The following is a 26,636-nucleotide window of genomic DNA, read 5'->3' as shown; positions in this document are numbered from 1 at the left end:
GCCTTTCTGGGCTGTGAAACGAATAAACTTCTTTCCAAATACACTTACGTGGTTTTCTGTGTGTCCGTCCTTTAACCCTTTCCTGGGGCCTCCACCACTGTTTTGCAAACGAGACTGTTGGTATGTTCAAGAATGACATGGAGAGTCCAAAGGCAGAGACAAAGGTGGATCTACATTATAGAGTTAATGCAATTTGGTTCCACTTTGGCAACCATGACTCAGTGCTATGGAATCCTGGGAGTTGTAGTTTTGCAAGCTTATTATTATTATTATTATTATTATTTCGTATACTTCTACCCCGCCCTTCTCAGCCACCGAGGGGGGACTCAGGGCGGCTTACAAAAAGGCACATCTTGGTGCCCACACAAATAGAATAACATATAAAAACAGCAATTAAATGGTCAACAGTTAAAACAATTAAAACAACAATATATCTCACAATCGATAGCCAATCTCAGACACAGCGTTCGCCAACTCAGAGTCCATATTTCGTTCCACATTGTCCATTCCTATCCGTTGTCACAGTCCTTTATTCATCTGCCTTTATTCATCTGCCAGATTGCCCAAACGCCTGGTCCCACATCCATGTTTTTACTTTCTTTCTGAAGGAAAGGAGGGATGTTGCTGATCTAATTTCCCCGGGGAGTGAATTCCATAGGTGAGGAGCCACCACTGAGAAGGCCCTGCTCCTCGTCCCCGCCAATCTCACTTGTGACAGAGGCGGGGCCGAGAGCAGGGCCTCCCCAGAGGATCTCAGACTCCGAAGTGGGACGTAGAGGGAGATGCGTTTGGACAGATACGCTGGGCCAGAACCATATAGGGTTTTGTAGGTCAAAACCAGCACTTTGAATTGTGCTTGGAACTGGATCGGCAGCCAGTGGAGCTGACATAACAGGGGGGGTGGTATGCTCCCTGTATGACACTCCGGTGAGCAATCTGGCTGCCTCCCGCTGGACTAATTGAAGTTTCCGAACAGTCTTCAAAGGCAACCCCACGTAGAATGCGTTGCAGTAATCTATCCGGAATGTAACAAGAGCATGGCACCGACTTCTGCCAAATAGCATTGAGCCATTGCAGTTCAAGGAGTGTCATCTTGCATTAATTCTCATTTAAGACTAATATATTCCAGCATAAGATGTCATGGGTTGCAAGCTCCTTTCCACGCTGCTTGGAGAATGAATGGACACCCAGAATGTGACTCATGGGCATCCACAACCAGATGTATGGTTTGCAGAATAATTAGATAAGAGCAAATCCAGGAGTAGAAAATTATAATTATGGTCATGAAACAGTTATCACAAGCAGCTTGGCTATATCCCGCAAAAGTTTGTAGTAAAAGGAAACTGTTAGTAGAGGAGGTGCTGTTGAACTCTAGGCCTGGAATCACCTATGACCACTGTACCGCACAAGAGTCCAGGAATATAAGCAGTTTATTGTGTGTGTGTGTCATTAAAACATCAGGAGTAAGAAAAGAACACATAAAAATCCAAAATGGATGAGCAAAAGGTGAGAACCTAACAATATTCCAAATGTCTCATAAAGTTCTAAAGGTGACAAAGTCCAGGAATAGCCAGGTATCACAGATACAGCATAAGTCCACAATCAGGAAGATATAACTAGTAAGACTTGAACAGGAGTACATGATCAGGAAGATAGAAAACTTCCAGGATATATTAAATCGAAGCTTGACTTGAACCAGGAGCAAGAGAACTCGGACTTAGCTTCTCACTCAAACGCAGTGTTGCCTGAACTGATCTTAAGGTAAATAACTTATTGCTTAATAGACATACATGAAAGCTGTTGCAATCCAGAGCAGGGAACGAGGCCCTCAGATAACTATCCACCACACTTGGCTGTGAAAAACAATCCTTTTTTATTGAAGAAAAATGGTTACAAAATAAAGGAAAAATGCAAGTCAAAAGCCACCGCAAAATCAGCAAACATGAATTTAAATGGACAAAGCAAAACCAAAAGCCTCACTGGGAAAATACTGGAATCTGTTAGCAATCCACTAACCGTACTTGATATCCTAGAAATCTTCCCAAAATATGGCCAGGGAACCGGGAGAACTGCCAAGGTCTTCATCAATTCTGAAACGATGCCTGAACTGAAACAGTCAGCCCAGCGTAAGGCAATTAAAATTCAAGAATTGGTTCCGTGAACCGCCCTTCTTTTTTGAAGCCAATGTTTTTAATTCTTGAATTCGGGAGGATCGACGCAAACTGAGTGATTTACTTCTGTCTTCCCAAATGTGGCCCCTTCTGTTGTCATTAAAGTTACCAGGTGCAGAAGGGAGTGAAAGGTCATGGCTTCCCTCTGAAACATTCTCATGAACACTGGTACTTTCATTTTCCAAATCTACAGAAGTTCCTTCCTCACTAATTTCAGGAACATTGGCATTTTCCAAACCTACAGCCATTTCTTCCTCACTAATTTCAGGAGCATTGGCATCAAAAGGTACATTTCCACTAGCATCAGTAAATATACTTTCATTAGCATCAGGAGGAACAAACAGAGAATCAGGTTCAAGTTCAAACTCAGGCTGAACCCCAACAAAAGCATTCAGTTTCCCATAAATTTCTTTCCCAACTTTCCCACATAATCTCTCTGAACAATGCAATCTATTTTCTGCTCTGATTTGTAAACAAAGACTTTTGCTGATCTCCGTAGCTGCAGGTGAGTTCCCATGGGAACCCTCCTTAGCACTCAGCTCTTCACTCGATTCCTTATCTGCTGTTGCTACTTCTGACTCCCCTGAATGCCCTTGAGATCCTGCACTTTCTGAGCTGGTTTTATCACAGAGAGAACCATCCTTTCCCAGATTTGAGGACAATCCTCTCTGAATTCACAGGAAAGCTCCTCTCTAAATCATCAGTTAAACCATCAGCCTCTGTGTTGTACTCCAGACCAGGAAAGCCCTCTGACTTTAAACGCCACACAGTTGAGTAGAAATGCAATCCATTCATTGAAGCTATTATAAAAGCAGCTGTAGTAAAAAGCACTTTAAAGTAATAGGTAAATCCAATTAGGTAAGAAGATAAGCCGGAACAAATAGTCTAGGAAATAAGTCCATCAAAGTTCATGAAAAACAAAGGCATAAACTTCTATAGTAAAATCCAAAAACTGGAAACATGAATCCAAGGCACTTAACATGATAGTAAAATCCAAGAACTAGAAACATGAAACAAAGGCACTTAACACATGAATCTTTCCAAAGCAAGGCTTCCAAGGAACAGAAAGGAGGTCTTGACTTGATTCCAAACAATGATTCATCTGACTACAGATCCTGTACTTGGGACTTTTATCTCCTCGTTATGTTATGTCCTAGCGGCCAGAAATGGATTTTATTTTAGCCTTGAATCCCTTATCATTCTTTCTTTGAGCCTGGCAGAACACCCGAGAGACTGGTCTGCTTTTCTATTCTGACTAATAACATCCTGTCTATCTATTTGCTCATTAATTTCTTCAGCTGGCCCAGGTGCCAAGCTATTCCCAGGCTCCAAATCATGGGAATTCCCTGGTAGCCATTCAGGGAGTACACCATCATCCCCATACCATAGAATCATAGAATCATAGAGTCAAAGAGTTGGAAGAGACCTCCTAGGCCATCCAGTCCAATCCCATTCTGCCAAGAAGCAGGAATATTGCATTCAAATCACCCCTGACAGATGGCCATACAGCCTCTGTTTAAAAGCTTCCAAAGAAGGAGCCTCCACCACACTCCGGGGCAGAGAGTTCCACCCTCCAGGAACATTCTCATGAGAAAATACACTTTGAACAGGGATCTCCTGGTCATTCTCTACATCAATATCATTGGAAACACCAGTACCTTCATGAACCTCATTGTCATGATTCCCCATACCCAAAGTACCCTGATCCTTAAACACAATCACAGGCTGAGCTCCAACACTCTGGTGACTGATTTTCAACAAGTCTGTAGGTAGTTTGTAGGTTGTGTTTCTTCATCAGCTTCCCTATGCAGTCAGTGGTAAGAACACTTTTTCTCTAGGTGGAGCTTTGTCTTTGCTCTCGTGGCTTGTTCTTGGTCTTGCAATTCTTCCAGTATCTGTGGTGGAGTCTCCACTGGCCTGTAGAGCCCAGTTTAGGTGGTTTAGGAGATGAGGTTCACACATTATTTTTGCATGGTCTGCCAGGGCTTTAATTGTGCTTCTTTTTTGGACTTGGGTGGTGGTTGGAGTGTTTATGTAGGACTAGGTATCTATCTGTGTGTAAGTTTTATGCAAACTGTGTGGCCCAATTGTTGATTGGGCTTCGCAGATGATTAGGACATTTAGAAATGACGGTTTCCCTTCATTTTCTTCATTTTTATGTTCGATGCCCATGTTCTCAGGTGTTGCTTGTTTCTCTGCTAATCAGACAAACCTACGGATTGCAGCTCACTTTCCTCTGAATTGGCAAAGGAACGGAGTGCTTTACCCTTCTGTAGCCTGCCCTGATGGACTGGTTTCTGCTTATTTCTCCTGCTGGAAAGTGGTGGTGTGCTGTCGCACGCTGGGCCTGTACAAAAGACTGTAGACAGGACATAAATTCTGTGTGCCCAACGGGACGCCGGGGCTGCCTCAGATTAAAGGCCTTTGGATTTCCTTAAACAGAGTCTTTAGATTGCTTAAAGGTTCAACAAAGTTCTTTATTATTTAAATCAAACAGGTACTTTAAGGCTTTCTTAATAGTCTATTGGCTCTCTCAATCTTGTCCACAGGAAACAGGCACTATCTTCATAACTGTATTTTAACTAGGTTCTTGTGGGTTTTTTCGGGCTATAGAGCCATGTTCTAGAGGCATTTCTCCTGGAGAAAGGAGAAATGCCTCTAGAACATGGCTCTATAGCCCGAAAAAACCCACAAGAACCTAGTGATTCCAGCCATGAAAGCCTTCGACAATACAAATGTATTTTAACTAATGGGGAAATCCTTAACCTCTTATCTGGACAGTCTGTCTTTGCCTCTGTTGGCGTGGAGCCCCTGCACCCAGTACCAACTGCTTCTGGCTGCCGTGAGTGACCCTTACCAAGCAGAGCTTTGTAGACTTCCAGGGGAAAAGAAGATGTTCAAATTTCAGTGATGGCTGGCTGAAGTGCTGTGGGACCGGATTCCCTCAGCAAAGGAGCTGTAAGGCTGTAAAATCCTCAGCAAAAGAGCTATGGCCAAGCTGTAGGGTTGTATATCTCCCTGGCCAAGCTATGGGGCCTTTTCTCCCCGGCCAAGCTGTAGAAGACGAAGCTTTCTACAGGAGCTCCTGGTTTTATGTCCTGTATGAAAGGCTTCTCTGTGTGGACTGGCCCAAAATGGCTCCTATTCCCTCCAAAACCCAAAAAGGGGGCAGGACCAGGGAACCTAATGATAATTGACAGGTCATAGATCCCATAAATGCAAACTAAGGAAAGCCATCTAACTGCAAAGGTATAGAACTTAAAAATACATGCAGCAATCAACAAATAGCAAGATAAGCTGGAGCTCCTGGTGCGGCTGTCCCAGAACAGGTGGCTACTGCTGAAGGCTCTTCTGCAATAACTAAACCAGGCTGGGAGGAAGGCTGGGAGATGATGGTTTCCAACTCCATCATTAGTCCTTCCAACAACCCTTTGTCCTCACTGTCAGAGCTGCCCAGGACAACATCTCTGTATGCTGATCTCCAGGCTCTGGTGCTGTATGGAGAAAAACAGTGTCAATTAGCTCCTCCCACAAACAACCTTTAATCTACTTCTATGCCTCTTCTTCCTGAGACCAGTTGCCCAGGTAGATGACTTGAGGCAATTCAGACCAGAATGATAGAACCCTATCAAGCAAGGAATGACGTAAGAAGCCCTCCACCAATGCACACAAACAAGCCCTCCAAAAAGACCACAACCTTAGCTCAACAAACTCTTTCACAAGCTTGCCACAATGGACCCTCTGGGACTAAAGGTCTTTGCTCCAAGTGAGACAAGGTTCCTTGAAGACTGTTTGTCTCATCTCTTTGTTTTGCCCTGGGCATCCAGCTCCTGATACCTTCATGAGCTTGTTCCAACCCTCTCTGTTCCCATTAATGCTCCTCGCCTCACATATATCACCCAGAAGCATCTCAAAAAAGACCAGGAGAAAAGAGATATGGCATTAAAGATTCCACCCACGGTGTCCAGCTTGTTCGTACTTATTGGTGACTTCTGAGGGACACCCACTGGAATTTCTCAGATGAATATTATCTGTGGGTTGGGATATTAGTTATTTTGTGTTTGATGTCTATAAAAGAGGCACATAGCATGTCTTGGCAATTAGTCTGTAAGTGAATCTGAAAAGTTTCTGTCCTGCAGAGGAAGAAAACAAGTTGTCATCAGAGAAGACAGAAGAGAAGACAAGCAAGTGAGTGGTCTTCGTGTGTTGCCTTCTTTCACTCTTCCAGGGCATTGATTCTGGCCACATATGCTTCATCTGGGGTGGGCTGGAGCATCAAGTTCCAGATTGGTTCCAGATCAACTATGATAGTGGTCACAAAACCATTTGCAGAACCCTTTTGGTGTCCGGTTGGGTCAAGACTGCATCAGCCCCACTGACCCATCCTTTGTCCAGCAATAGGTCAGGTTGAAATGGACCCAATCCAGCTGTACAGTTCCAAAGATTGATCTCATTCAAAGATTGATCTCATCTCTGTCTAGGCAACATGTTTAAATGAATAGAATGGGGAATGCCTGGCTCGAGAGCAGTACGTGTGAAAAAGATCTTGGAGTCCTTGTGGACAACAAGTTAAACATGAGCCAGGAATGTGATGTGGCAGCAAAAAAAGCCAATGGGATTTTGGCCTGCATCAAGAGGAGCAGAGTGTCTAGATCTAGGGAAGTCCTGCTCCCCATGCTCTATTCCGCCTTGGTTAGACCACACCTGGAATATTGTGTCCAATTCTGAGCACCACAATTCAAGAGAGATATTGACAAACTGGAATGTGTCCAGAGGAGGGCGACTAAAATGATCAAGGGTCTGGAGAACAAGCCCTATGAGGAGCGGCTTAGGGAACTGGGCATGTTTAGCCTGAAGAAGAGAAGGCTGAGAGGAGATATGATAGCCATGTATAAATATGTGAGAGGAAGCCACAGGAAGGAGGGAGCAAGCTTGTTTACTGCTTTCATGGAGATTAGGATGCGAAACAATGGCTTCAAACTACAAGAGAGGAGATTCCATCTGAACATGAGGAAGAACTTCCTGACTGTGAGAGCCGTTCAGCAGTGGAACTCTCTGCCCCGGAGTGTGGTGGAGGCTCCTTCTCTGGAAGCTTTTAAACAGGGGCTGGATGGCCATCTGTCAGGGGTGATTTGAGTGCAATATTCCTGCTTCTTGGCAGAAGGGGGTTGGACTGGATGGCCCATGAGGTCTCTTCCAACTCTTTGATTCTATGATTCTATGAATATCTATTTAGCTCTTTAGCATCTGTGGTGTATTTTAAATGAAATTATTCAGTTCACTCTTTCAACATTTGATGATCTAAATCCAGTGAATGGATTGTATATTGATTCATGATTCAACAATTGATCTAAAGGTTCATTCTACAATCTAGAGCAGTGGTTCTTAACCTGTGGGCTGTGGGTCACCAGTGGGCCACGAGGACAAAAATCTGGTCTACGAGCCTCCTTCCTCTTTACTTTATTTTATTTCTGTTCCTTTCGCACTCCCTGTCACTGACCGTTGTGTATGTTATGTATCAGAAACTAGAGCTGATGTGGTATATCCAATGCAATTTTCTAAAACAGCACCCCTAACTGAATCTAACGTTGTGACACGTTGCAGGGCTCCGCCGGTATGCAGGCAGAGATGAACCAAAACAAATACCCAGCTTGTGTCAAACTTTTTAATTAAAGCAGCACTTACTTTCTGGCTGTTTTCATAGTGCAAAAGCAAAACAAAAAGATAGCACTCAGCCACAGAATATAAAACAAAGACTGATAGCAAACGCTGATGCAGGTTCAAGAGAATGTTGTATTCAAAGGGTCCAGTCCAGTGGTCAAACTCCTAGAATTCAATGAGTAAAGTCCTGGGATCAAGAGTCTTCTGTAGTCAAAAGTCAGTCCAGAGATTCAAGGTTCCAGAGTTCCAAGAGTTCAGGCAACAGGTCAAGATACTGAAAATCCACAAACCTGGGGGGAAACCAGCAGCATCCACCACCAAAATAGGAAAAAAAACTTTCCTTCCGAGATCAGTCTCTAGGCTAGCTCCTTATAGCCAGTAAAACCCAGCTGCGACCTATCCCTGACATACCTCCACCCTTGATTGCTTTCACCTGTAAACTTATTTACAGATTACTCAGCTCTTTAGAACGATTTGCATTAACCCTTTCCATCACCAACTGCTAAGCCTGACACCACCAACCACCATCAACTGCGTAACATGATACATAACAAGTTGACCAAAAACTGATTTGTAACTCTTTTGGTACTAATATTGTAGAGGGGTCTCCGGTCAAAGTGGTCTCTGGCCAAGTGGTCCCTGGTCAAGTGGTCCCTGGTCAAAGTGGTCCCCGGTCAAAGTGGTCCCCGGTCAAAGTGGTCCCCGGTCAAAGTGGTCCCTGGTCAAGGTGGTCCCTGGTCAAAGTGGTCCCTGGTCAAAGTGGTCCCTGGTCAAAGCGGTCCCTGGTCAAAGTGGTCTCTGGTCAAAGCGGTCCCTGGTCAAATGGTCCCTGGTCAAAGTGGTCTCTGGTAAAGTGGTCCCTGGTCAAAGTGGTCTCTGGTCAAAATGGTCTCTGGTCAAAGTGGTCTCTGGTCAAGTGGTCCCTGGTCAAAGTGGTCCCTGGTCAAAGTGGTCTCTGGTCAAAGTGGTCCCTGGTCAAAGTGGTCCCTGGTCAAGTGATCCCTGGTCAAAGTGGTCCCTGGTCAAAGTGGTCTCTGGTCAAAGTAGTCCCTGGTCAAAGTGGTCCCTGGTCAAAGTGGTCCCTGATCAAGTGGTCTCTGGTCAAAGTGGTCCCTGGTCAAGGTGGTCCATGGTCAAATGGTCTCTGGTCAAAGTGGCCCCTGGTCAAAGTGCTCCCTGGTCAAAGTGCTCCCTGGTCAAAGTGCTCCCTGGTCAAAGTGCTCCCTGGTCAAGTGGTCCCTGGTCAAGTCGTCCCTGATCAAGTGCTCCCTGGTCAAAAAAAAGTTGGGAACCACTGGTCTAGAGGTACCTTTGATAGAGCTTTTTAAGAATGAATGCATTGCATGTTGATTCACAATTCAAGAGATCATTGAAAGGATCCATCAAAGTTTGGACTAACCAATAGGATGCCAGCGGCAAGTTTCTGTTCCTCCTAAAAGAAACATCAAGACTAGGCTTGGGTAACCATGGAAAAATTTGGTTCTAAACTCGTTTTGTTTTTAGGGGGCCTTTGCATTTCGTTTTTTTTAATAATTCTGAAATTTTCCTTTTAAAAATTTCGAAATATATGAAATTTCGTAAAATTTCGAATCGATTCGTGAATGGCAGATGCGATTGTGCAATATGCTAAAAAAAACCTCCAAATGGGACAGGAGGAACTTCTGAAGCTTCCCTCTCCCTCTGTTGTTGACTGTTGGTGTGATAAAACAAACAACAACTATAAAACTTGCACCAGACATGCGAAATTAATTACAAAATAATTACAAAATAATTACGAAATAATTACGAAATAAATTGAAAAAATTGTTTCGAATCTAATTTACTCCTCACACTATTCCTGCATGGCTCAATATTGGATCGTAAGCTAATTTAAATACGAATTAATAACAAATTACGAAATTAACGAACGAAACCGCCCAAGCCTAATCAAGACTTCTCAATTGCAGAGAAAAGTTCAATGCATCATAAGTCACCTGCCCAAATGCAGTACCTCTTTTTCTTCCAACAACTACTTTATTCTTTCTTCCCTCTCCTCAGGTGCAGATGGGTCTGGACTTGACCTCCTATCTCTTCCTTGCGGGTTTATGGGTTGTCTTCCTTTTTCAACCAGGTAGGTCCCAGGTGAGCTCTCCAAATGTTGCTCTCCTAATTAGCCAAGCCAAGCAAAGACTGGTTGTCCAAAAGGGAGAACCTTCTCCAGAACCAGAAGGACTCCCAGGAGTTGTTCATCTTTGAAGAAGGCTTCCAACTGGAATTGACCCACTGAGTCAAATCTTGAATGAAGACTCAACATGTGGATTTAATGGCTGTGCAGCAAGTCAACATGTCAGTAAATCCAATGGAACTTGGGGTTTACACTGTAGAATGAATGACGTAGTGTCACTCAAACTTTCCTAGCTCAATGCTATGGGATCTTGGGAGCTGTAGTTTGGTGAGGCTTCATCCCTGTCTGACAAAGAAGACTAAAGACCTTGTAAAATTACAACTCCCAGGATTTCATAGCAGTGAACCATGGAAGTTAAAAGTGGTGTCCAACAACATGCATTCTACAGTATAGGGAAGGGAAAAATTAATAATAATATTAAATAGTAGGCATGGGCAATCCATGGTTCGAAATGGTTCTAAAGTACTTAGAAAACTAGAGGGCACTGGAGTGTTGCTAAAGTTCTGGTGAAAATTTAAGAACTTAAGGTTGTGATATTTTCCTTCTTACTGGTGTCCAGTGGTGTGATATCACATACATTCCTTTATAGTGGTGTCCAGCGGTGTAATATTTGGTGATATATTATATAGGGATTTGTTATACTGGTGTTCGGCTGTAGGATATTATAGTGTGTCTGTTATACTCACCCGTTGGGTTAGTTTATCCATATTCATAATATCTAGGATTTTCATTAACCATTGTTCTTGAGATTGAGTCTCTTTCGTTCTCCACAATCTTGCGTAATTTATTCTAGTTCAAAAGTTTATCTTTGTTTAGATCCATTTCAAAATCTATTATTCCTAAAAGGAAATATTCTGCTTTTAATTCTAACTTTATGTCTAATATCTTCTCTATTTTTTCATGGATGTTTTTCCAATATGATTTGGCAATTTTGCATGTCCACCACATATGATAAAAGGAGCCAGTTTGCTCTTCACGCTTCCAGCATTTATCGTTAGTTTTTGGATAGCATTTAGCCAATTTCTGAGGCGTGATGTACCATCTATACATCATTTTAGCCAGTTTCCTTTTAGGTCAAATGCATATATGTATTTCATTTTCTTATTCCAAATTTTCTCCCAGTCTTCTAAATTAATTGTATGTCCAATGATTGCTGCTCAATTAACCATACAATCTTTAACTAACTCTGTTTCTGTAGACCATTCTAGTAACTTCTTAATTATTTTCTTTATTGTTTTATTTTCTGAGGTCAATATCATGTCCCAAAAAGTTTCTTTGTCCATAAATCCAGTTTTTTGTCCTTTATGTAGTATTCTCTAATTAGTCTATATTGAAACCAAGATATATCTTTGTCTGGAATACTTAGCTCCTCCTGTATTTTCATTGTATACTCCTTATCTGTTTCACCCTAGAGCAGGAACAGGACCCTCTAATCATTAATTACACCACACCTTGAATGAAAGAAGAGTCATCTTTATTTGAAGAATAATTGGAGCCACTAAAAGAGACGAATCTAAAGTTGATAGAAGTCCAAAAGCAAAAAGCCAAACAAGCAGCAACATAAACAGTGTCCAAACATAGGAATAATAACCAAAGTTCCAAAAGCTTGCTGTAATGATCCAAATGTAATGAAATACCAAAAGCCTTCAATATATAACCATGGGCATAGCCACTGCTGATCCACTTGAAAAGCCAGGAAACCTTGGAGACAAGGCCACATGAAACAAGAATATCCAGGAGACTTGACTTATAGAATCATAGAATCATAGAATCCAAGAGTTGGAAGAGACCTCGTGGGCCATCCAGTCCGACCCCATTCCGCCAAGGAGCAGGAATATTGCATTCAAATCACCCCTGACAGATGGCCATCCAGCCTCTGTTTCAAAGCTTCCAAAGAAGGAGCCTCCACCACACTCCAGGGCAGAGAGTTCCATTGCTGAACGGCTCTCACAGTCAGGAAGTTCTTCCTCATGTTGAGATGGAATCTCCTTGAAACCGAACAATGCCTGGTCTAAAGGAAATTCCCTAAAAGCTCAATTTAAGTCCCAGAAACTGATTTCTACTCCCCCCAGTCTTTGACCTTAATTCTTTCTGACCTGCATAAACATTGGGCCTCTCTATGGTTCTGGCTGATTTCCAGACGGTGACTGGTCATATCTATCTCCTCATTAGCTGCAGCAGGTGTGAAATTATCTTGCAAACTGGAGCCTGGAAAAGGGAGTAAACTTTCCCGCCTTCCCATGGCAGGAACTTTCTCATGAGAACTTAGCCTTTTCCCTGACTCTTCTCAATCAGAGTCTATAGTAACCTTATTGTCCAAAGTGTCTCCATCTTGGAGACACTTTGGACAATAAGGTTTCCCGCTGGCGGGTCAATTGACCAATGGACAACTGACCACGCCCGCTGCGGGAGAGGCCTGAGCTGGCCTCTCCCTCCATGTGGGCAGCCTTTATAAGGCTGCCCCAGGCACCCCAGCAGGCACTGTGACTGCAACAGCTGATCATAGAATCATAGAATCATAGAATCAAAGAGTCGGAAGAGACCTCCTGGGCCATCCAGTCCAACCCCATTCTGCCAAGAAGCAGGAATATTGCATTCAAATCACCCCTGACAGATGGCCATCCAGCCTCTGCTTAAAAGCTTCCAAAGAAGGAGCCTCCACCACACTCCCTCCGGGGCAGAGAGTTCCACTGCTGAACGGCTCTCACAGTCAGGAAGTTCTTCCTAATGTTCAGATGGAATCTCCTCTCTTGTAGTTTGAAGCCAGTGTTCCATTGCGTCCTAGTCTCCAGGGAAGCAGAAAACAAGCTTGCTCCCTCCTCCTCCCTGTGGCTTCCTCTCACATATTTATACATGGCTATCATATCTCCTCTCAGCCTTCTCTTCTTCAGGCTAAACATGCCCAGTTCCCTAAGCCGCTCCTCATAGGGCTTGTTCTCCAGACCCTTGATCATTTCAGTTGCCCTCCTCTGGACACATTCCAGCTTGTCAATATCTCTCTTGAATTGTGGTGCCCAGAATTGGACACAATATTCCAGATGTGGTCTAACCAAAGCAGAATAGAGTGATCCATCCCACCCACCCTGCATGCGGTTTATGTTTTCATTGGCAGTTATCTTTTGTGGTTGTTTACCTTGTCCTGGTTACCTGTTAACTGTTACTTGTTGTTATATGCTCCTTGTCACAACTCCTTGTTGGGTGTGGGGCATGGGACCTGGATCTGGTTTGGTACCCCCCCCCCCTAGCAGAAAGGGGGGATGCCCGGTGGTCCCAGGGGTGCCGAGTTGCGTCTGCCCTGTATTGTGCCGGTGGCACCCTGGCGTGTGCATGATCGGGCATTATTGGGCTGCCCAATCGTGATCCAGGACCCATGCGTGGCTGCCAACCCTTGTTCCTGTTATCAATAAATGAGTTGTGGCCATTGTTCATCCCATCATCATGTGTGAGCGTACTTCTTGGGTTGGCTGTGGGAGGTGTAGGTTCCTCATCCAAGTCAGACTCAGAAACATTAGAAGGGGAAAACACTATAACAGATTCAGGCTGTCGAAGGCTTAGATGACGGGCTAGAAGGCATGATCATCAAGTTTGCAGACGACACCAAATTGGGAGGGATAGCCAATAGTCCAGAGGACAGGAGCAGAATTCAAAACGATCTTGACAGATTAGAGAGATGGGCCAAAACTAACAAAATGAAGTTCAACAGTGACAAATGCAAGATACTCCACTTTGGCAGAAAAAATGAAATGCAAAGATACAGAATGGGGGACGCCTGGCTCGAGAGCAGTACGTGTGAAAAAGATCTTGGAGTCCTCGTGGACAACAAGTTAAACATGAGCCAGGAATGTGATGTGGCGGCAAAAAAAGCCAATGGGATTTTGGCCTGCATCAAGAGGAGCCTAGTGTCTAGGTCCAGGGAAGTCCTGCTCCCCATGCTCTATTCTGCTTTGGTTAGACCACATCTGGAATATTGTGTCCAATTCTGGGCACCACAATTCAAGAGAGATATTGACAAGCTGGAATGTGTCCAGAGGAGAGCGACTAAAATGATCAAGGGTCTGGAGAACAAGCCCTATGAGGAGCGGCTTAGGGAACTGGGCATGTTTAGCCTGAAGAAGAGAAGGCTGAGAGAAGATATGATAGCCATGTATAAATATGTGAGAGGAAGCCACAGGGAGGAGGAGGGAGCAAGCTTGTTTTCTGCTTCCTTGGAGACTAGGACGCAATGGAACAATGGCTTCAAACTACAAGAGAGGAGATTCCATCTGAACATGAGGAAGAACTTCCTGACTGTGAGAGCCGTTCAGCAGTGGAACTCTCTGCCCCGGAGTGTGGTGGAGGCTCCTTCTTTGGAAGCTTTTAAGCAGAGGCTGGATGGCCATCTGTCAAGGGTGATTTGAATGCAATATTCCTGCTTCTTGGCAGAATGGGGTTGGACTGGATGGCCCAGGAGGTCTCTTCCAACTCTTTGATTCTATGATTCTATGATTCTATGATTCATGGCCGGAATCACTGGGTTGTTGTAGGTTTTCTGGGCTATATGGCCATGTTCTAGAGGCATTTTCTCCTGACGTTCCACCACGCAGGCGAAATGTCAGGAGAAAATGCCTCTAGAACATGACCATATAGCCCGGAAAACCTACAACAACCCAGATTCAGGCTGAAACACAGGCTGAGTCCCAACACTGTCTTGTTTTTTCAAGATGTCGTTGTATGTTAACCACTTGTCTTCCCATCGGTTTGTCTTTTGTTAAATGTTGATATTTGTTCTTGTGTTAGATAGAACCTCCAAACAAGCTCAAGCTAAATCTTGTTGAGCTCCTGAAAGTCCTTTCCTCTTTGTTTCCCAGCCGCAGCCTTGGCCGAATGTCCCAGAGGTTGGATGTCTTATAAGAGGAGCTGTTTTGGCTTCTTCAGTCTCCAGCTGACTTGGGGGGATTCAGAGGTAAGAAACAAGCTGCCTTCTGAGAGGGAATTGTGTCATTTGATTTTATGGTACTTTGTTTTATTTATCTACGGTCTTTCCCCGGAATCTGACAAGCAACAGTTTGCTTCTCAGAAATTCCTGAGCAAAACTATGTGCTATTGTGTCTCAGAGGGTTCCTTAGCGCCCCTGCTATAAAGACAAAAAGAATTCCAATAACGAGAGGAGGCCCACCATTTTCACAGAGATAAAGTCCAGTCATGTCTGATTCTGGGGTGTGGTGCTCATCTCCATTTCTAAGCCGAAGAGCCGGTGTTGTCCATAGACACCTCCAAGGTCATGTGGCCGGCATGACTACCTGGAGCACCGTTACCTTCCCGTCAGAGCGGTACCTATTGATCTACTCACATTTGCATGTTTTCGAACTGCTAGGTTGGCAGATGCTAGAGCTGACAGCGGAAGCTCATGTCACTCCCCAGAATCGAACCTGCGACCTTTCGGTCAACAAGATCAGAAGATCTGTGCTTTAACCCGCTGGGCCAGGGAGGGCTCCTCACAGAGATTAGGGATGGCAAAAAATCCAAACAAAAATAAATTTATAGACTGCTGTTCTGTGTTTTTTAATTGTGAGAACACCTCACTATTTATTTTATTTATTTACAGCCTTTCTATCCTGCTCTTCTCACCCTCCATAGAATCATAGAATCATAGAATCAAAGAGTTGGAAGAGACCTCATGAGCCATCCAGTCCAACCCCATTCTGCCAAAAAGCAGGAATATTGCATTCAAAGCACCCCTGACAGATGGCCATCCAGCCTCTGTTTAAAAGCTTCCAAAGAAGGAGCCTCCACCACACTCCGGGGCAGAGAGTTCCACTGCTGAACAGCTCTCACAGTCAGGAAGTTCTTCCTCATGTTCAGATGGAATCTCCTCTCTTGTAGTTTGAAGCCATTGTTCCCTTGCATCCTAGTCTCCAAGGAAGCAGAAAACAAGCTTGCTCCCTCCTCCTCCCTGTGGCTTCCTCTCACATATTTATACATATTGACAAGCTGGAATGTGTCCAGAGGAGGGCGACTAAAATGATTAAGGGTCTGGAGAACAAACACTATGAGGAGCAGCTTAAGGAGCTGGGCATGTTTAGCCTGAAGAAGAGAAGGCTGAGAGGAGATATGATAGCCATGTATAAATATGTGAGAGGAAGCCACAGGGAGGAGGAGGGAGCAAGCTTGTTTTCTGCTTCCTTGGAGACTAGGATGCGGAACAATGGCTTCAAACTACAAGAGAGGAGATTCCATCTGAACATTAGGAAGAACTTCCTGACTGTGAGAGCCATTCAGCAGTGGAACTCTCTGCCCCGGAGTGTGGTGGAGGCTCCTTCTTTGGAAGCTTTTAAGCAGAGGCTGGATGGCCATCTGTCAGGGGTGATTTGAATGCAATATTCCTGCTTCTTGGCAGGGGGTTGGACTGGATGGCCCAGGAGGTCTCTTCCAACTCTTTGATTCTATGAAAACAGAGAAGGAAAGTTACCTGCACAAGAAGAATTGAAATTTTGGACAGATGACATGTAAAAGCTGTGGCTTGAGATGGGAGCACAGTGGTGAAAGATGTTGTTGTTGTGCATTCGTTCAGTCGTCTCCGACTCTTCGTGACCTCATGGACCAGCCCACGCCAGAGCTCCCTGTCGGCCGTCACCACCCCCAGCTCCTTCAAGGTCAGTCCAGTCACTTCAAGGAAGCCATCCATCCATCTTGCCCTTGGTCGGCCCCTCTTCCTTTTGCCTTCCACGTTCCCCAGCATCATTCCCTTCTCTAGGCTTTGCTGTCTCCTCATGATGTGGCCAAAGGACTTCCACTTTGTCTCTAGTCTCCTTCCCTCCAGTGAGCAGCCGGGCTTTAATTCCTGGAGGATGGACTGGTTGGATCTTCTCGCAGTCCAAGGCACTCTCAGAACTTTCCTCCAACACCACAGCTCAAAAGCATCTCTCTTCCTTCGCTCAGCCTTCCCTAAGGTCCAGCTCTCACATCCGTAGGTGACTACTACAGGGAAGACCATGGCTTGGACTAGGCAATGGATCTTGGTTGCCAGTCTGATGTCTCCGTCTGGTGAGAGATAGACAATATGTATAAGCAGAAAAATAACACTAGATGCCAAAAGTATGGTAGGTTGTATTGAATAATATGTATCTGCTGTAAAAAAATGTATAACAAATGTATTAAACCATGATAAAATAATTTTAAAAAATGTTTGGAAAAAAAGGAAGAAGAGGAGCCATTGGACAGAAGCATCTTTGGGGTTTGGCCGGTCAACTGCATTCAAACCAGTAGCACCACTGCTGTGGTTTTGCTTTTTCTTTCAGGTGGCATGCCAGAAGTTCGGAGAGACTGGACACCTTGCCTCATTTCATGACCGTGAGGACTTACTGGTCATCACAAAATATATTAAGCAAGTTAATACCGATGGCATACCCACCTGGATAGGAATGTATGACACCAAGAAAGGCTCTTCAAGACATGTAAGTATTAGGCTTGGGCGATCCAGTTCATTAATTTCGTAATTCGTTATTAATTCGTGTTTAAATTAGCTTACGATCCAATATCGAACCATGCAGGAATAGTGTGAGGAGTAATTAAGAATCAAAACAATTTTTCCAATTTTCGTAATTATTTCGTAGTTATTTCGTAATTATTTTCGTATGTCTGGTGCAAGTTTTACAATCTTGCATTTACCCCACTTCCGGTCCCTTTGCTCTGCTGCTTCCCTCCTCTTTCCTCATGCTTCTTCTTGCCTCACTCTAATATACAATACTATAATATAATATATAATATAATAATATTATTATAATATATTATATTATATTATTATAATACTATTATATTATAGTATTGTATATATTATTATATTATATATTTTATTACTATATTATTATTGTTGTTGTTCATTTGTTCAGTCGTTTCCGACTCTTCGTGACCTCATGGACCAGTCCACGCCAGAGCTCCCTGTCGGCCGTCACCACCCCCAGGGTCTCCTTCAAGGTCAGTCCAGTCACTTCAAGGATGCCATCCATCCATCTTGCCCTTGGTCGGCCCCTCTTCCTTTTGCCTTCCACTTTCCCCAGCATCATTCCCTTCTCTAGGCTTGTCTGTCTCCTCATGATGTGGCCAAAGGACTTCCACTTTGTCTCTAGTCTCCTTCCTTCCAGTGAGCAGTCGGGCTTTCTTTCCTGGAGGATGGACTGGTTGGATCTTCTCGCAGTCCAAGGCACTCTCAGAACTTTCCTCCAACACCACAGTTCAAAAGCATCTCTCTTCCTTCGCTCAGCCTTCCCGAAGGTCCAGCTCTCACATCCGTAGGTGACTCCAGGGAAGACCATGGCTTGGACTAGGCAATGGATCTTGGTTGCCAGTCTGATGTCTCTACTCTTCACTATTTTATCGAGATTGGACATTGCTCTCCTCCCAAGAAGGAAGCGTCTCCTGATTTCCTGGCCACAGTCTGCATCTGCAGTCATCTTTGCGCCTAGAAATACAAAGTCTGTCACGGCCTCCACATTTTCTCCCTCTATTTTCCAGTTGTCAATCATTCTTGTTGCCATAATATTGGTTTTTTTGACGTTTAGCTGCAACCCGGCTTTTGCGCTTTCTTCTTTCACCTTGATTAGAAGGCTCCTCAGCTCCTCCTCGCTTTCGGTCATCAGAGTGGTGTCATCTGCATATCTGAGGTTGTGAATGTTTCTTCCAGCCATTTTCACCCCAGCTTTGCATTCCTCCAGCCCCGCACATCCTCGCATGATGTGTTCTGCATACACGTTAAAAAGGTTGGGTGAGAGGATGCAGCCTTGCCGTACGCCTTTCCCAATCTTGAACCCGTCTCCTGTTCCGTGGTCAGTTCTGACTGTTGCTCCTTGGTCCTTGTCCAGATTCCTCAGGAGAGAGGGAAGGGGGCTTGGGATGCCCATCCCACCAAGAACTTGCCACAATTTATGATGATCCACACAGGCAAAGGCTTTAGAAGAGTCAATGAAGCAGAAAGAGATGTTTTTCTGAAACTCCCTGCCTTTCTCCATTATCCAGCGGATATTGGCAATATTATTATATTATATTATAATTGTATAATATAATATAATATAATAATATTATAATAATATAATATAATAATATTATAATAATATAATATATAATATAATATAATAATATAATAATATTATTATATTGTAATATAATATACAATAATATAATATAATAATATTATAATATAATATACAACAATATAATATAATAATATTATAATAATATAATATAATATAGTTGTTGTTTGTTTTATCACACCAACAGTCAACAACAGAGGGAGAGGGAAGCTTCAGAAGTTCCCCCTGTCCCATTTGGAGGTTTTTTTTAGCATTTTGTGCAATCGCGTCCACCATTAACGAATCCATTCGTAATTTACGAAATTTCGGAAATTTTGAAATTTTGAAATCTTAAATTTCAGAAGTCCTCAGAATTTAGAAACGCTAGCGCACCCAAGAAACGAAACGAGTTTAGGACCAATTTTTTTCTTGATTGCCCAAGCCTAGTAAGTATGTCATGATCCAGGGATGGTCATTTCCAACATTCAGAAAAGAACATATAGGCATATGCACATATTCAGCACTTGCTCAGCTGGCTTGAGGTTTTGGGCTTGAGTGTGACCAGTACGCCGATGACACTCGGCTGGTGCTGAAGATGGAAGGTCGACCGGACTCTGTACCCGATTGTTTCCATCAGTGCCTCATTGAGGCCGTGACTGGATGGCTGCGTGCCAGCAGGTTGAGGGTGAATCCAGCAAAGACGGAGATCCTATGGCTGGGTCGACTGGGCAGTGGGGACATCCAGCTGCCTACCCTGGATGGTGAGGCGCTATGCCCGTCATCGTTGGTCAAGAGTCTGGGAGTCCTTTTGGACCCTCTCTTTCTGACTATGGAGGCCCAGGTCTCTCTCCGCTGTGAGCAGAACCGCCTTCTTTCTTCCACCTGCGGCAGGCTAGATGGCTGGCCCCCTCCCTGTCCAGGGACAACCTAGCTAAGGCGATCCAGACCACGGTCATCTCAAGACTGGACTACTGTAACGCCCTCTACATTGGCCTTCCTCTGTTGGTGATCCGGAAGCTCAAGTTGGTACAAAATGCAGCTGCTCAGCTTCTTGCGGGAATTCTGATGAGATGCCACATCACCCCAATCTGACTGCAGCTACATTGGTTACCGATTGAGCACCGGATCACTTTCAAAGGGATGGGACTCACCTTGAAGGCCTTGCATAGTCTGGGGCCGATGTACCTGAGGGTCCACCTCACCCCCTACCAACCCCAGAGATCCCTCCGTTCTGAGGACCTGATCTATTGGAAGTCCCCAGTGTCAAGACCTTGCGTCTAACAGCAACAAGGCGCAGAGCCTTCACAGCAGTGGCACCATCACTCTGGAACACTCTGACACCTGAAGTCCGTGCATTGCGGGACTTATCAGCTTTCCGCAGGGCATGGAAGACATACCTGTTTCAACAGGCTTTTAATGTTTGATATTGCTGTTTTTAAATGGTTTTAAATTGTTTTTAAATTAGGTTCTTGTAGAGCCATGTTCTAGAGGCATTTCTCCTGACGTTTCGCCTACATCTATGGCAAGCATCCTCAGAGGTTGTGAGGTCTGTTGGAAGTAGGAAAAATGGGTTTAGATATCTGTGGAATGGCTGGGGTGGGGCAAGGAGCTCTTCCCTGCTGCAGTTAGGTGTGAATGTTTAGCTGATCACCTTCATTAGCATTTGAAGGCCTGCCTGAGCCTGGGAAAATCTGTTGCTGGGAGGTGTTAATCTGTGCCTGGTTTTTTCCTCTCTGTTGTTTAGCTGTTATAATTTTAGAGTTTTTTAATACTGGTAGCCAGGTTTTGTTCATTTTCATGGTCTCTTCCTTTCTGTTGAAATTGTCCACATGCTTGTGGATTTCAATGGCTTCTCTGTGTAGTCTGACATGGTGGTTGTTGGTGTGGTCCAGCATTTCTGTGTTCTCAAATAATATGATGTGTCCAGGCTGGTTCATCAGGTGGTGTTTTTAAATTGTGTTAGATTTTAGCCTGTTCTTGCAAGCCGCTCCGAGCCCCAGGGGAGTGGCCGCATATAAGTTCGAATTATAAATAATAAATACATAAATAAATATTCACTGAAATATTCACTTTGCTTTCTGCCCAGAATGGCTATTTTCTGTCCAGAAAACTCTGATTTTCCCCTCTCTTTTTTGCAGGGAACTTTTTAAAAACAGAAAATGCCATTTTCTATACAGAAAAAGTCAGCTGATGTAGCGTGCATCTACACTGAATGACTAATGCAGTTTGGAAAGCACTTGACCTGCCATGGCTCAATGCTAGGGAACCCTTGTACTGGTGCTTCTCCAGACGACAAGATTCCAGGATTCCGAGTGCATTGATTGTACAGTGTCAAAGGGCATCCCTTCAGCTCAGACCCACTCTTTCTTGCTCTCTCCACAGAACCGAGAGTTCAAATGGACCGATGAATCCCCGGTCCTGTATATGCCGTGGGCTGCAGGAGAACCCAACATTTGGAACAACATTGAGCACTGTGTGGAGCTGCTAAGTAAAGGTGAGGAGCCTTTCCAAAATCTAGTTCTCCAAGAAGAAGGTGGCTGTTCATACCAAAGGATTTGAAAATGACCCTTGCCTCTGGAGCCTTGCCTTGAGGGCAATGGATGCCAGCAATGGTTCAGGAACTGAGGCATCCATAAATCTTGTCACTCTCAGTTCCCCCCTTTGCGACTCAGGGAAAAACAACGTTTCTCTGAGCATGCGGTAACTGGTCCCATAAATCAATCCACCATTAGCCTCCTGAAATTTCCCATTTCTCCCCATACCTGTGTTGTGGTTTATCAGTCTATATGGAAGCTACCCAGCAATCTTCCCAGCCCTCTGTTGAATCACACAGAGTCAGAATAAAAGGAAAAACAAAATTTACTCTTGAGTAGTCAGAGGTAAATATGCAGCTTTACAAAATAACCAGCCTTGGAAATAAACTTAGTCCATTGCAACAAAATAACTCACAAAATCCAATGCATTAAAATCATGCATTCTCTGCTTCTTCCTTGTTGCAAGCAGTCTTGTAGTAAATTGTTCAGAACATCAGCAAGTCCTGTAGTGTAGAAGTCCCATCCAGTCTCTTCTCAATAATCTGATCACCCTGAATACATCAAGAAAACTTCTCATGATATATGTTGCACCCCAGATCAAGAAACGAGACCATAAGATTAAATCCACTACACTGGACTGTAGGAAAAAACAATCCTTGTTTATTGATGAAAAATTGGTTACAAAAGAAAGGTAAATGCAAAGTAAAAAAGCCACAATAGAAACACAGCAGTCAGTAGAATCTCTGAACTTGAGCAAAATTCCAAACACCACAATACAAGAACCAGGAACCTGTTAGCCTCTCGCTAACCAGGTACTTGAAAACTAGAAGCCTCTGGGATTACCGGCCATGGAACACAGGAATTCTGCCAAGGCACAGCCACAGTCCCAAACGTTGCTTGATCTAAAGAGACACCTGGCAGGAGGCCCCTTAAACCAAAGAAGATATTCTTTGAAACGCCCCTTGACTTTGAAGCCTTGGCCTGTCTCTCCTGTAAACGATTTGACCTTCGTAGAAACTGTGAAACATTTCTGTCTCTAACTATCAGTTCTCTTCGGTTCTCATTAAAAAACCCAGGTGGAGAGATATCACGGCTAGCTTCCAAAACATTTTCCTCCAGCTGTTGAGTTTCATTTTCATCCCCGCTGACCTCAGCATCAACAACAGATTCCACACTGTCAGGGTCAGGGAGAGCTTGCTCAGTTGGAAAAACTATCAGAGACTCCGGTTCACACAGATCAGGATCAGGCTGAACCCCAGCACTATACTCGATTCAGGGAGTGGCTCAAGCTTAATTGCTTAATTGTCCAGGTGTTCTTCCTCAACACGCACCCATACAGGCAATGATCCTTGTAAAGACTTAGCATACATATGCACATTCTGTAATAACCTGGGATGAGAAGGATACTCTTTGGGTGCATCTACGCCGTTTTTGTGAGCCATCCAACCTCTGGGACAATTGGCAGTTGCAGCCAAGACTGGTAGACAAAGTGGAGAGTGAAGTCAAATTGCATTCCTTCTGCAGTGTAAATGCCCCCCTTTGATTGGTGTACCCTTCTTTGGAAAAAAGAGGCTGGACTGACACCCTGGGAAGATCTCTCCAAAAAAACATCAGGCAGCTGTGTGGGCATTTGCAGTTCAAGGTGTCTTTGAGGACTCCTTGGGGGATATCAAGTTGGACCAGACTCAATGGATTGGATGAGGGCTAACAAGCTGAGACCTAATCCAGACAAGAGTGAGGTTCTCCAGGTCAGTTGTGAAGCCAATCGGGTTATAGGGTGGCAACCGGTGTTCTGTGGAGTTATACTCCCCCTTGTTGCACTCCAGAACAGGGAACAGCCGCTCTGACTATAAACACACCACACGTTGAGTGAAGGAACAATCCTTTTTATTAAAGCTTAGCCAAAAAATCCAGTTGAAATAGATGCTTGTAAAAAGGGATAGGATTCCAAAAAGCAGTAAGGCATTCAAATGCAGCAAGATAAAGCAATGTCCAAACGTAGCAATCAAAAGCAATGTCCAAAAAGCATGAAGATTCAATCAAAGTCAATGATTATCCAGACAGGAATCAACCAAGAAGCAAGAACAGACCAGAGGCTGCTAGTCAAGTTGAAAGGCTAGAAAAAAACATGAAGACGAGATCTCTTGAGCAGGAATTCCATTAGGCTTGTGACTGGTTTCCAAACGATGCCTGATCTGACAAGATTTTCTAAAGGCAAACCTTAAATCCCCCAAACTGGTTTTGTTTTCCCCCAGTCTTTGACCTTAATTGACAAATTCTTTCGGATCTACGTAAACATTGGATCTCTTGTCGATTCTGGCTAATCTCCAGCCGCCGACTCTGCTTATCTGACTCCTCATTAACTTTATCAGGTGTCAGACTGTTTTCTAAACTGGAATCTGGAGAGCTCACAGGCGGAGGGAGTAAACCTTTCTCCCAAGGCCTGACAGAAACATTCTCATGAGAATCTGCCCTTTGCACCGATACCTCTCTGTCAGTGTCTGCATGAAACTCATTGATCAAAGTGTCTCCATCTTGCACCTCTGTGATTGTAGGCAAACTATAAATCCCAGCAACTACAGCTCCCAAATGTCAAGATTCTATTTTCCCCAAACTCCACCAGTTTTCACATTTGGGCATATTGAGTATTCATGTAGAGTTTGGTCCAGATCCATCCTTGTTTGAGTGCACAGTGCTCTCTGGATGTAGGTGAACTACAGCTCCAACATCAAAGGACACTGCCCACCAAACCCTTCCAGCATTTTCTGTTGGCCATGGGAGAACTGTGTGCCAAGTTTGTTTCAATTCCATCGTTGGTGAGCCTGACAGAAACATTCCCATGAGAATCTGCCCTTTGCACCGAAGCCTCTCTGTCAGTGTCTGCACGAAACTCATTGACCAAAGTGTCTCCATCTTGCGCCTCAGAGTCAGCCCCAGCATCCCCCACATCAGAAGCAACAAGAGACTGATTTCCCTCCTCATTATCCACTCTCTGATTGTAGGTGAACTATAAATCCCAGCAAGTATAACTCCCAAATGACAAAATCAATTTTTTGAGTGAAGGATATACATTGGGTTGTTAGGTGCTGTGTCCAAATTTAGTGTCAATTCCCCCAGTGGTTTTTGAGTTCTGTGAATACCACAAACGAACATTACATTTTTATTTATATAGATAGAGTTCAAGTCAAAGGCAGGCAAAGAGACAGAGATAGAGGGAGGTGTAGTGCTAGTGTGAGAGACATAATTAGAGTGACAGGCAGAGGTGGGGTTAGGGTGAGGGTTAGAGACCAAAACAAATTAGAATTAAGACAGAGTTACAAACAGGGAGATTCCATCTGAACATGAGGAAGAACTTCCTGACTGTGAGAGCCGTTCAGCAGTGGAACTCTCTGCCCCGGAGGGAGTGTGGTGGAGGCTCCTTCTTTGGAAGCTTTTAAACAGGGGCTGGATGGCCATCTGTCAGGGGTGATTTGAATGCAATATTCCTGCTTCTTGGCAGAATGGGATTGGACTGGATGGCCCAGGAGGTCTCTTTGATTCTATGATTCCTGACTGTGAGAGCCGTTCAGCAGTGGAACTCTCTGCCCCGGAGCGTGTTGGAGGCTCCTTCATTGGAAGCTTTTAAACAGAGGCTGGATGGCCATCTGTCAGGGGTGATTTGAATGCAATATTCCTGCTTCTTGGCAGAATGGGGTTGGACTGGGTGGCCCAGGAGGTCTCTTTGATTCTATGATTCCTGACTGTGAGAGCCGTTCAGCAGTGGAACTCTCTGCCCCGGAGGGAGTGTGGTGGAGGCTCCTTCTTTGGAAACTTTTAAACAGAGGCTGGATGGCCATCTGTCAGGAGTGATTTGAATGCAATATTCCTGCTTCTTGGCAGGGGGTTGGACTGGATGACCCAGGAGGTCTCTTTGATTCTATGATTCCTGACTGTGAGAGCCGTTCAGCAGTGGAACTCTCTGCCCTGGAGCGTGTTGGAGGCTCCTTCTTTGGAAGCATTTAAACAGAGGTTGGATGGCCATCTGTCAGGGGTGATTTGAATGCAATATTCCTGCTTCTTGGCAGAATGGGGTTGGACTGGGTGGCCCAGGAGGTCTCTTTGATTCTATGATTCCTGACTGTGAGAGCCGTTCAGCAGTGGAACTCTCTGCCCCGGAGGGAGTGTGGTGGAGACTCCTTCTTTGGAAACTTTTAAACAGGGGCTGGATGGCCATCTGTCAGGGGTGATTTGAATGCAATATTCCTGCTTCTTGGCAGAATGGGGTTGGACTGGATGACGGCCCAGAAGGTCTCTTCCAACTCTTGGATTCTATGATTCTCGAGACAGAAGCAACCTCCAAGTTAGTTAGTTGAGTAACGTTGTCTCTGTTGCCTTCTAGATTTCGATTTAATGAATGACAAGGACTGTTACATAAAGCAATCCTACATATGCAAATTTCAACCTGCGTAGTCATAATAAGATGCCAACATGCCTGACACCTTGACCTATGGGATTGCCGCATGACAGCCTCCCTTTTGTGACCATCCAAGCCTTTCTAGCTGACAATCTTGTCATATGATAGAGCCACGGAGGGTCTGTGGGTCAGCAGGTGTTCTCCTTTCTGGGCTGTGATACAAATGAATAAATTCCTTTCCAGTTATGCTTACTGGGTTTTCCGTGTGTCTGTCCTTTAACACCTTCTAAGACGGTTGCCATGTTCAAGAAGGATATGCAGAGTATTGTCGAAGGCTTTCACGGCCGGAATCACTGGGTTGTTGTAGGTTTTTTCAGGCTATATGACCATGTTCTAGAGGCATTCTCTCCTGACGTTTCGCCTGCATCTATTAGGCTTGGGCAGTTTCGTTCGTTAATTTCATAATTCGTTATTAATTCGTATTTAAATTAGCTTATGATCCGATATTGAGCCATGCAGGAATAGTGTGAGGAGTAAATTAGATTCGAAACAATTTTTTCAATTTATTTCGTAATTATTTCGTAATTATTTCGTAATTATTTTCCCATGTCTGGTGCAAGTTTTATAGTTGTTGTTTGTTTGATCACACCAACAGTCAACAACAGAGGG

At 44.2% G+C, this 26,636-nt stretch overlaps 1 protein-coding gene across 1 annotated transcript; it reads left to right on the top strand.

Annotated features, from left to right (window-relative positions):
- Nucleotides 1-1,491: 1,491 nt before the first annotated feature.
- On the top strand, nucleotides 1,492-26,219 carry LOC137097141 (C-type lectin APL-like). The gene is made up of 7 exons (XM_067468523.1): nucleotides 1,492-1,506; nucleotides 6,276-6,359; nucleotides 9,870-9,942; nucleotides 14,844-14,938; nucleotides 17,274-17,429; nucleotides 21,423-21,534; nucleotides 25,953-26,219. Exons 1-7 carry the CDS (start codon nucleotides 1,492-1,494, stop codon nucleotides 26,021-26,023), a joined length of 606 nt encoding a protein of 201 aa, XP_067324624.1. The 3' UTR covers nucleotides 26,024-26,219.
- Nucleotides 26,220-26,636: the final 417 nt, after the last annotated feature.

Source organism: Anolis sagrei, chromosome 5, assembly GCF_037176765.1.
Source record: "Anolis sagrei isolate rAnoSag1 chromosome 5, rAnoSag1.mat, whole genome shotgun sequence".
Classification (NCBI taxonomy): domain Eukaryota; kingdom Metazoa; phylum Chordata; class Lepidosauria; order Squamata; family Dactyloidae; genus Anolis; species Anolis sagrei.
The sequence above is the reverse complement of the archived record's forward strand: the minus strand, read 5'-3'. Positions and strand labels throughout refer to the sequence as shown.